General features: G+C 41.8%; 1 protein-coding gene across 1 annotated transcript; it reads right to left on the bottom strand.

The window, feature by feature from the left end:
• Positions 1-4,914: 4,914 nt before the first annotated feature.
• On the bottom strand, positions 4,915-7,467 carry LOC123876539. The gene has a single exon (XM_045922846.1). The coding sequence runs from the start codon at positions 7,465-7,467 to the stop codon at positions 4,915-4,917; it is 2,553 nt and encodes an 850-aa protein (XP_045778802.1).
• Positions 7,468-13,509: the final 6,042 nt, after the last annotated feature.

Genomic DNA, 13,509 nt, shown 5'->3' with positions numbered 1-13,509 from the left:
ATGGGGTAATTTTTTCCCACCAATCTATACCCCGAGTCTATACGTACAACCGCTTCATAGAAGCCGAATCGCTCCGATGTTGCCAACTTTGAGATATTTAACTTTTAAAATTGCGATTTTGCGTACCTCTAACATAACGGCCGCCACGACAGGCGCCATCTTGAATTTTTAAAAACCACTCCCGTTCTGTCAAAATACAGGATAATCGTAGGCGAATCACGAAAAAATAATTATCCTCGACTACCCCGTTTTGGATCTGTGGCGCCGCGGTTCGGGGTCGAAAAATGAAAATTTTCAAAACGCTGCGGCTCGGCCGCCATCTTGTTTTTCCAATTTTTTTCACATTTTCTGTTAACCGTTTACTACATTCTATAATAGTTGCGAGTTTGAACGGAGTCCCTTAAAAAACAAAGGAGCTGCAAAAATTACGACGGCCGCCATCTTGTTTTTCTAAAATGTCATAATTTTTCCCCAGAGGGTTTCCGAATCCGAACACATCTCCCCTACATCACTATATCATTTTCCGTCTCTTTCTAGGAGAACAATTATGTCAATGAGTCAGTGAGTGGTAATCGAGCTATATATAGTATAACTAGCTTTTGCTCGGTGCGCGAGCTGCTAAAGCAGCTCGCGTGACGTGGTAAGGTTAATTTTATTATATAAAACCAAATTGATTTATTAAGATAAAACACCATAAAACGACATCCACATTGATTTTTTTCTTAAAAAATGCATGTCCGCCATCTTGGATTACAAAATAAATGTCATTATCAAAATCAGCACCGTGGAAAACTTTGAAAACGACATCCTTACATTTTTTGTAAAAAACGGGGTAGTTGAGGTTAATAAAGTAAGGTGCGTGGGTGCGCGGACCACTAAAGTGGTCCGCGAGCATGCAGAGTTTGTTCCACCGAGTAGACCTTCGGACCCTGATCATCTTTTGCCAAGAAACCACTCTTCCATCTTTTATAGCCTCCGAGATAAACACCGACGAAATTTGTACGGCGGCCATCTTGTTTTTCCTAAATTTTCCACTTTTTCTATTAATCGTTTACTACATTCTTCAAAGATTGCGAGTTTCAACGAAATCGGTTGGAAAACAAAAGAGTTGCAAAAATCACGTCGGCCGCCATCTTGTTTTTCTGAAATGTCATAATTTTTCCCTACTCATATTGCACACCCAAACATATCTCTCATACATCAATGTATCGTTTGCCGTCTCTTTCTAGGAGAATGAGACATTCAATATTCACCATACAAAATGTATGGGAAAATAAATTCCGCCATTTTGAATTTTTTTTCTGTTCATCGAGTAGACCTTCGGACCCTGATCATCTCTTGCCAAGAAACCATACTTCCATCTTTTATACCCTCCGAGCTGGACGCCGGCGAAATTTGTATGGCGGCCATCTTTTCTTCGCCATTTTGAATTTTTTTTCAGCTTTTTGGCAATTGGATGACGTCATGAATGACATTTGCTCGAGCACCCCCCACCTATCTTCAATACCTTAAGCGGGCCCTTCACCCGTCTCCGATATCCTCAATCATCAGCTCTCTCCATAATTTTGGCTTACTAAGTTTTTGTTTTCTATACGACACCATCAGTGAAAAAAAAAATTTTCATACAAAATTTTACAGGAGTTTCTTAGTTGAAAATCTCGAAAATCTCCCCAAAAGTGGCAACACCGGTTGCATATCTCCATACTGCCAGCCGAGATACACAATCGATTCATACATATTGACTTTCCGAAATGTTGCCAACTGCCTCAAAAACGTGATCAAAATTTCGAAAAGTTAAAAAAAATACAAAATGGCCGCCAACTCGTTTCACAGAAAGATTTTACACGGTTTCATAATTTTCCTATTAACTACAGGATATACCGCGCCCGATGACGTTTCAATCATTCCTCTCGCTCGCACCCACGCGAAAGGGGATACCGTGAAAAAGACCGTGTCGAAAATCACTTTTACTTTGATAAATTCCAGTGTTGCCAGTCTCCGGCGACAAAAATACCCAAATGTCATTTGTACGAGCAAAACACGTAATCGCTCATACTCGGATTTATCAAAAAGCCCGTATTTCGATTTTTTACAATTTCCCGAAAATCTTGAAATTTCCCTAAAAATGGGGTAATTTTTTCCCACCGATCTATACCTCGAATCTATACGTACAACCGCTTCATAGAAGCCGAATCGCTCCGATGTTGCCAACTTTGAGATATATAACTTTTAAAATTGCATTTTTTCGTACCTCGAACAAAACGGCCGCCATGACAGCCGCCATCTTGAATTTTTTAAAACCACTCCCGTTCTGTCAAAATACAGGATAAACGTGGGCGAAACACGAAAAAATAGTTATCCTCGACTACCCCGTCTCGGATCTGTGGCGCCGCGGTTCGGGGTCGAAAAATGAAAATTTTGAAAACGCTACGGCTCGGCCGCCATCTTGTTTTTCCAATTTTTTCCACATTTTCTGTTAATCATTTACTACTTTCTTCAAAGTTTGCAAAATTCAACGAAATCGGTTGGAAAACAACGGAGCTGCAAAAATCACGTCGGCCGCCATCTTGTTTTTCTGAAATGTCATAATTTTTCCCCAGAGGGTTCCCGAATCCGACCACATCTCCCCTACATCACTATATCATTTTCCATCTCTTTCTAGGAGAACAATTATGTCAATGAGTCAGTCAGTGAGTGAGTGGTAATTGAGCTATATATAGTATAATAACTAGTGTTTTGCTCGGTGCGCGAGCTGCTAAAGCAGCTCACGTGACGTGGTTATGTTAAATTTATTATATTTAACCAAATTTATTTATTAAAGATACACAATTCACCACAAAAACCCACAAAACGACACCTGTGGGGGGTAGCTTTCCTAGGGTATCGAACCTCGCCCCCAACCCCGAGGTGCAATAAAAATGCGCTATGTCGTTCTGCAGTCTCCAGCCAGGCGTAGTGAGGCAGCGATTTTCCCAGTTTTCCGATTTTCTTGTCGCTGACTCTTGTTCGGTGATCAGTGGAATGTCCAGTCGAGACACCCCCGCGTTTATATATATTTTTGCCCAATTATCTAGAATATTCGCTGCCTCACCCCCTCTGTGGTTAAGCCTTTATTTCTCCCATTTTCTATTTACATATTATGTTGATTCCTTAACTAATACTTAGTCTAGTTTATTTACAATACCTAGAATCATGCATGCTTACTCTGCGACGTCTATTTTCCGAATAACGGCGGAATTTCGGATTTTGCATATTTATATGACCCTGCCCCGCACCACCGAGGCTATAAATATTACCCGCGCCAGGTCCCCGCATTCATTTCGCGAGATGCCATTGCAGCGAAAGTATGCATGCTACAAGTACAATTTGGTATGCTAGACGTCTAGATTTATCTAGACTACCTATAATAAATGTTCTACATATGTTATTTTACTAAATAATTACATAAATTAATTCTAGTGTTTGAATCTAGATTTCCTAGGTCTTTACTTCTTATATTTGCAGTCTTTGGTTTTAAAAGGCTAGATCGTGATCAAATGAATCGTTTACAACATATTATTTTCCTGTTTTCTATTTAATCTATGGGTAATGGATTAAAGAAATTATACAACCTTAAGTCCTAGGTTTTAGCCTTTTGCCTAAAACCTAGGTGTACTGTTTTTTCCCAGATTAGGGATCGCGCTAATCTTTATTCGTATAAATAAAAAACATTTACAATTATTCAATACTTTCTAAGTTATTTACATTTTTCCTTAATAACTATATCGAGTTATATTTCCGCAAATACTAGTCCTAGATTCTATTTATTATTGGTTTTACATAGTTTTCTTAGTTATCTACCTATACTTATACTTTAAATCAATGTATTCTTTATTAATTTGCCAAATTCTTATAAGATAAAAACATAAGTTAAAACTAATTTTCACCCTAGAATGCTCGCTCCCGATTGGTCGAGAGCGCTTTTCTGCTCGCTCATGTAGTTACTTCGCCAGTCTTGCAGCGGAACGCGGCTCCGTCGTGCACATAATTTTCAATCTTAGAATGCTCGCTCCTGATTGGTCGAGAGCGCCTTTCTGCTCGCTCCTGTAGCTATTTCACCGGTCTTGCATCGGAGCGCGGTTCGTCGTGCACATTTCTCCCGCCGGTCGCAGCATGCGGCTCTAATACTGGTAGCACGACGATCCTCTTGCTTGGTCTTTTCAGCACGTGCCCGTTGCTCGTCGTCACGTCCACGACGCGTACTTCGTTGTCCGGCCCTGGATATACTCGAGATACTCGTCCTCGTGGCCATACGTTCCTGGGTAGGTTTGGATCGCAGATGATGACTAGATCGCCGACTTTGGGGTGAGAGCCGGTATGGTAGGGCTCCCGCCGCTGTTGTAGCTGGGGAAGGTACTCCTTCACCCAACATCTCCAAAACTCGTCCGCCAGATGCTGTGAGTCGCGCCGGTGGTAGGTCCCCCGTCGACGGTGTCATCGGCTTCGTTTTTCTTAATTTGCATATCGGACAGCTCCTTATAACACTTTTCACCGTAGGTCGTATTCGCGTGATCCAGTATCGTTGTCGTAACTCGTTCACAGTCAACTCGACGCCGCCGTGATGCATTTTTTCGTGTACATATTGTATATACATTTTCGTATATTTATGTTTTCCATCTAGCAGAGCAGGGTTGACCGTTTCCATGGTGATTTCCGTAGTCGCTTTGATTCTTCCCCGTAGACGAATTAGCCCATCATTTTCCAGGTAAACACTCAGACTTGCGAGCTTGTCACGTGGGCCGGGGGCGTTTCCCCGTATGATGCGTTCTCTTTCACTCGCGTATGATTGTGCTTGCACTTCTCGCACCCATAGTTTTTCCGCTTTTAGAACGTAATCTGATTCCAAATGCACGAATTTTCTTTTTTCTCTTCTCATCACACTCGTACTTGAGTCCTTTTCGATTTTTCGGCCCCTTGTCCAGTTAGGATCTTCTGCGGGATTCGGTTTCGTACGTTTTCTTTTCGTTGCGTCGTATTTTCCTTGAGAACCGGATCGCGGTCTAACTTTTTTTCTAAAGTCTTCAATCGCTTGAAGGCGTCATCGTAGTTGTTAGGTACAACGAAGTCATCTTGTTTCCATAGCAACGAAGTTTCGAAGCGGCCATCGGGCAATCTTCTACTATTTTCCTTTTGAATTTTCATCGCGCGTTCTTCTGGATCACTCTTCTGTCTTCTGGGACTGATACCGAGAGCTTCCGTGTCGAAGAACTCCTTCATTATATTTTTCATTTTGTTATCTTGTTCCTTGAGTATAATGTGACCACAGAAGGCGACATTCTCGTGATATGACGTGCGACATCCGTGTAGAACCCATCCTAGTCGTGTATTTGAAGCCACTGGTTGATCTCGACGACCGGTACGGATCTCCAATGCCAACAATAACTCCCAGTTATCTTGACCGATAAGTATCTTCGGGCTCGCGTTCTTGTATATCAATTTATCTTCAATTTTCTGTAGGTGGACGCAGTCCCTTAGTTCTCTTTGTTCGATATTCTGTTTCGTAAACATAAGGCGTTGTACTGTGCGGGCGTTTCGTAACGTAAACTCTTCTTCATTGAACCGTCCTCGTATCTTGATGTCGACGCGTCGGCTGTTTTCGTGCCTCACTGTTCCATTAAGGCCTTGCACCCACATAGGATCCCGCGGCCCATCGAGCTCCAATATTTCCGCCAGGTTTTCGTCGATCAACGTGATAGTGCTGCCGTCGTCCATAAGGGCGTAGGTATCGACGCGGGCACCGGTGGGTCCCGTCAGCGTGACCGGTGCAATCTTCAAGTATGCTTGTCGGCTTCTATTGCTGGCGTTTTCCACGATTTCCACCGTAGACGTGACTTCAGCGACGACCGGCGATGACGGCGACGGTGAAGCCTCTCTTTTCTTGTGATGGAGAAGTCGATGATGCGACATACTGCAGCCGTCGTGACCACACTTCTTGGCCCTGCACGTAGACCGACGATGCGGGCTTCTTAGACATAGGAAACAGATACGATGCTTCTTTACAATTTCCCAGCGTTCGTTCGTGTTGACGTCACGGAAGCGTTTGCACTCGGGTAACTGGTGGTCTAATTTGCAAACAGGACATTGTTCCTTCTTGGTATTCTGCTCTTTCGTGGAGTAGGTATGCTCGATCCTCTTCTTCGTATACCTCTCATTATACCCTGAGATGTCTTCAGGTTGCGCGTACGCTCCGCACTTGTCCGCCTCTTCATTTAAAAATGTCGCGAGTTTCTTCAAATCAGGAATGTCCTCCTTTTCCTTCGCAGCATAGTCATACCACGCTTTTCGTAAAATCGGCGTTAATTTTTCTATCGTGGCCTTCACTAACTCTGGATTGTACATATATTGAATTTTCTTCAAGGCTTCCAATGTAGCTATTATATTCGATACTTTATTTGCAAATATACATAGGTCACGTGGGCTATCACTTAATTTTCCAAGCGATTTTATTTTCTGTATTTCGCTTATTGCCAATGCATCAGGTCTCCCAAATCTTCTTTCCAGAGCTTCCATGATATTCTTGGGATCTGGTGAGCTGATGAGTAGACTGCTGATAGCTTCATGCGCCGCCCCCTTGACGCTGCGGCGCAGTCTTGATACATTTTCCGTTTTTGAAAATAACCCCTTGGTTTCTTCATAAGCAGCGCGAAACGTTAGCCAACTACCGGATTGCCCATTGAACACCGGCAGCTCCTGGAGGTACTTCGGTGCGTCTCTCGTCGTCCGTACTGCTTGACTGAGAGCTGTTGCCAGTGAGGTAACATCCACGTTGAGTGGCTGACGCGCAGGCCGGTTTTCTTCTTCCCGGTGTTCGCATTTCCCGTCGTCGTGTCGACTGCGAGCGCCCTGTCCTCGTCCTTCATTGTTCACCTTTTCTGATTTTCCCTCCAGCCATTCTTGAACGTGGCTAGAACGTTCCTCTTTTCCTTCATCTTCATTTTCCGATGCTGACGCCAGGTCCTCTTCGTCCGTAGCGGCAGCGTGATGCTTTTCCAATTGTGCTTGAGCGAGAGCGATAGATGCTCGGATCTCTTCTAACTTCAGGGCGGCCAGTTTTTCCTTCAATTCAGCTTCTTTCAGCTTTCTTGACCCGGAGCGATGTGACTTCGTCGGCTTGGCGCGCCCGGAGTCTCTCGTTGGTTTTGCCGTGACGTTAGAAGATGTCGTGTTTTCCGTGGAATTTTCCGTGGACGTGGTTGATCCACTTGTGGTGGTACGATCTGTACCCTCGGAGGTTGTGGTGCGTTCTGCACTCTCCGATGTGGCCGCTGACGTGTCGCGGCTTGATGCAGCAGTAGGTCTTGAGACGGAGTCCCTCACACCGCTGGTGGCAGTAGGTCTTGAAGTGGTACTTCTCACACCGCCGGGATGATTCTCACTGACTGGAACAATATTTTCCGACGCGTTGGCTTGAGACCGCGTTGTAGGCATTTTCTTGATTTTCGATGACCCGCACTTGGTTCTGTAGAATTTTCCTTAATCCGGCTGTGAAGGACCAGAAAATGTGCGCGGGTGCATTGAAAATGCGCTATGTCGTTCTGCAGTCTCCAGCCAGGCGTAGTGAGGCAGCGATTTTCCCAGTTTTCCGATTTTCTTGTCGCTGACTCTTGTTCGGTGATCAGTGGAATGTCCAGTCGAGACACCCCCGCGTTTATATATATTTTTGCCCAATTATCTAGAATATTCGCTGCCTCACCCCCTCTGTGGTTAAGCCTTTATTTCTCCCATTTTCTATTTACATATTATGTTGATTCCTTAACTAATACTTAGTCTAGTTTATTTACAATACCTAGAATCATGCATGCTTACTCTGCGACGTCTATTTTCCGAATAACGGCGGAATTTCGGATTTTGCATATTTATATGACCCTGCCCCGCACCACCGAGGCTATAAATATTACCCGCGCCAGGTCCCCGCATTCATTTCGCGAGATGCCATTGCAGCGAAAGTATGCATGCTACAAGTACAATTTGGTATGCTAGACGTCTAGATTTATCTAGACTACCTATAATAAATGTTCTACATATGTTATTTTACTAAATAATTACATAAATTAATTCTAGTGTTTGAATCTAGATTTCCTAGGTCTTTACTTCTTATATTTGCAGTCTTTGGTTTTAAAAGGCTAGATCGTGATCAAATGAATCGTTTACAACATATTATTTTCCTGTTTTCTATTTAATCTATGGGTAATGGATTAAAGAAATTATACAACCTTAAGTCCTAGGTTTTAGCCTTTTGCCTAAAACCTAGGTGTACTGTTTTTTCCCAGATTAGGGATCGCGCTAATCTTTATTCGTATAAATAAAAAACATTTACAATTATTCAATACTTTCTAAGTTATTTACATTTTTCCTTAATAACTATATCGAGTTATATTTCCGCAAATACTAGTCCTAGATTCTATTTATTATTGGTTTTACATAGTTTTCTTAGTTATCTACCTATACTTATACTTTAAATCAATGTATTCTTTATTAATTTGCCAAATTCTTATAAGATAAAAACATAAGTTAAAACTAATTTTCACCCTAGAATGCTCGCTCCCGATTGGTCGAGAGCGCTTTTCTGCTCGCTCATGTAGTTACTTCGCCAGTCTTGCAGCGGAACGCGGCTCCGTCGTGCACATAATTTTCAATCTTAGAATGCTCGCTCCTGATTGGTCGAGAGCGCCTTTCTGCTCGCTCCTGTAGCTATTTCACCGGTCTTGCATCGGAGCGCGGTTCGTCGTGCACAACACCCATATCAATTTTTTTCTTAAAAAGTGCATGTCCGCCATCTTGGATTTCAAAATAAATGTCGTTATCAAAATCAGCACGCCGGAAAACTCTGAAAACGACATCCATATCATATTTTGTAAAAACGGGGTAGTTGAGGTTAATAAAGTAGGGTGCGTGGGTGCGCGGACCACTAAAGTGGTCCGCGAGCATGCAGAGTTTGTTCCACCGAGTAGACCTTCGGATCCTGATCATCTTTTGTCGAGAAACCAGTCTTCCATCTTTTATACCCTCCGAGATAGACACCGACGAAGTTTGTGTGGCGGCCATCTTGTTTTTCCAAATTTTTCCACTATTTCCATTAATCGTTTACTACTTTCTTCCAAGATTGCGAGTTTCAACGAAATCGGTCGAAAAACAATAGAGTTGCAAAAATCATATAGGCCGCCATCTTGTTTTTCTGAAATATCATAATTTTCCCCTACTCATATCGCGCATCCGAACATATCTCCCATACATCAATGTATCGTTTTCTGTCTCTTTCTAGGAGAATGAGGCATTCAATATTCGCCATACAAAATGTATGGAAAAAAAAATTCCGCCATTTTGGATTTTTTTTTCTATTCATCGAGTAGACCTTGGGATCCTGATCATCTCTTGCCAAGAAACCTCACTTCTATCTTTTATACCCTCCGAGCTGGACACCAGCGAAATTTGTATGGCGGCCATCTTTTCTTCGCCATTTTGAATTTTTTTTCAGCTTTTTGGCAATTGGATGACGTCATGAATGACATTTGCTCGAGCACCCCCCACCTATCTTCAATACCTTAAGCGGGCCCTCCACCCGTCTCCGAAACCCTCAATCATCAGCTCTCTCCATAATTTTGGCTTACTAACTTTTTGTTTTCTATACGACACCATCAGTGAAAAAAAAAATTTTCATACAAAATTTTACAGGAGTTTCTTAGTTGAAAATCTCGAAAATCTCCCCAAAACTGGCAACACCGGTTGCATATCTCTATACTGCCAGCCGAGATACACAATCGATTCATACATTCTGACTTTCCAAAATGTTGCCAACTGCCTCAAAAACTTGATCAAAATTTCGAAAAGTTAAAAAAAATACAAAATGGCCGCCAGCTCGTTTCACAGACAGATTTTACACGGTTTCATAATTTTCCTATTAACTACAGGATATACCGCTCCCGATGACGTTTCAATCTTGCCTCTCGCTCGCACCCACGCGAAAGGGGATACCGTGAAAAAGACCGTGTCGAAAATCACTTTTTCTTTGATGAATTCCAGTGTTGCCAGTCTCCGGCGACGAAAATACCCAAATGTCATTTTTACGAGCAAAACACGTAATCGCTCATACTCGAATTTTGCTAAAAGTGCGTATTTCGATTTTTTACAATTTCCCGAAAATCTTGAAATTTCCCTAAAAATGGGGTAATTTTTTCCCACCAATCTATACCCCGAGTCTATACGTACAACCGCTTCATAGAAGCCGAATCGCTCCGATGTTGCCAACTTTGAGATATTTAACTTTTAAAATTGCGATTTTGCGTACCTCTAACATAACGGCCGCCACGGCAGGCGCCATCTTGAATTTTTAAAAACCACTCCCGTTCTGTCAAAATACAGGATAATCGTAGGCGAATCACGAAAAAATAATTATCCTCGACTACCCCGTTTTGGATCTGTGGCGCCGCGGTTCGGGGTCGAAAAATGAAAATTTTCAAAACGCTGCGGCTCGGCCGCCATCTTGTTTTTCCAATTTTTTTCACATTTTCTGTTAACCGTTTACTACATTCTATAATAGTTGCGAGTTTGAACGGAGTCCCTTAAAAAACAAAGGAGCTGCAAAAATTACGACGGCCGCCATCTTGTTTTTCTAAAATGTCATAATTTTTCCCCAGAGGGTTTCCGAATCCGAACACATCTCCCCTACATCACTATATCATTTTCCGTCTCTTTCTAGGAGAACAATTATGTCAATGAGTCAGTGAGTGGTAATCGAGCTATATATAGTATAACTAGTTTTTGCTCGGTGCGCGAGCTGCTAAAGCAGCTCACGTGACGTGGTAAGGTTAACTTTATTATATAAAACAAATTCATTTATTAAGATACATAATTCACCCCGAAAAACCCCATAAAATGACAGGCATTTCTATTTTTTGTAGAAAATGTAAGTCCGCCATCTTGGATTTGAAAATAAATGTCGTTATCAAAATCAGCACCCAGAAAAACCCTGAAAACGATATCCATATTATTTTTTGTAAATTAGGATAATAAGTTAGTAGGGTGCGTGGGTGCGCGGACCACTAAAGTGGTCCGCGAGCATGCAGAGTTTGTTCCACCGAGTAGACCTTCGGACCCTGATCATCTTTTTTGCCAAGAAACCATTCTTCCATCTTTTATAGCCTCCGAGATAGACACCGACGAAATTTGTACGGCGGCCATCTTGTTTTTCCAAAATTTTCCACTTTTTCTGTTAATCGTTTACTACTTTCTTCAAAGATTGCGAGTTTCAACGAAATCGGTTGGAAAACAAAAGAGTTGCAAAAATCATGTCGGTCGCCATCTTGTTTTTCTGAAATGTCATAATTTTTCCCTACTCGCCTCTCCCACCCAAACACATCTCCCCTACATTATCGTATCGTTTTCCGTCTCTTTCTAGGAGAATGAGACATTCAATATTCGCCATACAAAATGTATGGGAAAATAAATTCCGCCATTTTGAATTTTTTTTCTATTCATCGAGTAGACCTTTGGATCTTGATCCTCTTTTGCCAAGAAACCGCACCTCCATCTTTTATACCCTCTGAGCTGGACGCCGGCGAAATTTGTATGGCGGCCATCTTTTCTTCGCCATTTTGAATTTTTTTTCAGCTTTTTGGCAATTGGATGACGTCATGAATGACATTTGGTCGAGCACCCCCTACCTATCTTCAATACCTTGAGCGGACCCTTCACCCGTCTCCGACATCCTCGATCATCAGCTATTTCCAAATTTTTCCTCGATTTTTTTTTTGTTTTCTATACGAAACCATCAGTGAAAAAAAATAATTTCATACAAAATTTTACAGGAGGAGTTTTTGGGGAAAATCTCGAAAATCTCCCCAAATGTGGCAACACTGTTTACATATTTCGATACTGCCGGTTGAGTCACACAATCGATTCATACATGTCGACTTTCCAAAATGTTGCCAACTGCCTCAAAAACGTGATCAAAATTTCGAAAAATTAAAAAAAATACAAAATGGCCGCCAACTCGTTTCACAGAAAGATTTTACACGGTTTCATAATTTTCCTATTAACTACAGGATATACCGCGCCCGATGACGTTTCAATCTTTCCTCTCGCTCGCACCCACGCGAAAGGGGATACCGTGAAAAAGACCGTGTCGAAAATCACTTTTACTTTGATAAATTCCAGTGTTGCCAGTCTCCGGTGACAAAAATACCCAAATGTCATTTGTACGAGCAAAACACGTAATCACTCATACTCGGATTTTGCTAAAAGTGCGTATTTCTATTTTTTACAATTTCCCGAAAATCTTGTAATTTCCCTAAAAATGGGGTAATTTTTTCCCACCGATCTATACCTCGAATTAATACGTACAACCGCTTCATAGAAGCCGAATCGCTCCGATGTTGCCAACTTTGAGATATTTAACTTTTAAAATTGCGATTTTGCGTACCTCTAACATAACGGCCGCCACGACAGGCGCCATCTTGAATTTTTAAAAACCACTCCCGTTCTGTCAAAATACAGGATAATCGTAGGCGAATCACGAAAAAATAATTATCCTCGACTACCCCGTTTTGGATCTGTGGCGCCGCGGTTCGGGGTCGAAAAATGAAAATTTTCAAAACGCTGCGGCTCGGCCGCCATCTTGTTTTTCCAATTTTTTTCACATTTTCTGTTAACCGTTTACTACATTCTATAATAGTTGCGAGTTTGAACGGAGTCCCTTAAAAAACAAAGGAGCTGCAAAAATTACGACGGCCGCCATCTTGTTTTTCTAAAATGTCATAATTTTTCCCCAGAGGGTTTCCGAATCCGAACACATCTCCCCTACATCACTATATCATTTTCCGTCTCTTTCTAGGAGAACAATTATGTCAATGAGTCAGTGAGTGGTAATCGAGCTATATATAGTATAACTAGTTTTTGCTCGGTGCGCGAGCTGCTAAAGCAGCTCACGTGACGTGGTAAGGTTAACTTTATTATATAAAACCAAATTGATTTATTAAGATACATAATTCACCCCAAAAAACCCCATAAAATGACAGGCATTTCTATTTTTTGTATAAAATATAAGTCCGCCATCTTGGATCTGAAAATAAATGTCATTATCAAAATCAGCACCCTGGAAAACCCTGAAAACGATATCCATATTATTATTTTTTAAATTAGGATAATAATTTAGTAGGGTGCGTGGGTGCGCGGACCACTAAAGTGGTCCGCGAGCATGCAGAGTTTGTTTCACCGAGTAGACCTTCGGACCCTGATCATCTTTTGCCAAGAAACCACTCTTCCATCTTTTATAGACACCGACGAAATTTGTACGGCGGCCATCTTGTTTTTCCAAAATTTTCCACTTTTTCTATTAATCGTTTGGTACTTTCTTCAAAGATTGTGAGTTTCAGCGAAATCGGTTGGAAAACAAAAGAGTTGCTAAAATCACGTCAATCTTGTTTTTCTGAATTGTCATAATTTTTCCCTACTCATATCGCGCATCCGAACATA

Source organism: Maniola jurtina, chromosome 21 (assembly GCF_905333055.1).
Source record: "Maniola jurtina chromosome 21, ilManJurt1.1, whole genome shotgun sequence".
Classification (NCBI taxonomy): domain Eukaryota; kingdom Metazoa; phylum Arthropoda; class Insecta; order Lepidoptera; family Nymphalidae; genus Maniola; species Maniola jurtina.
The sequence above is the reverse complement of the archived record's forward strand: the minus strand, read 5'-3'. Positions and strand labels throughout refer to the sequence as shown.

Excerpts from the sequence above, each read along its gene's own strand:
- LOC123876539 (XM_045922846.1), bottom strand. The coding sequence starts at position 7,467 with ATGCCTACAACGCGGTCTCAAGCCAACGCGTCGGAAAATATTGTTCCA.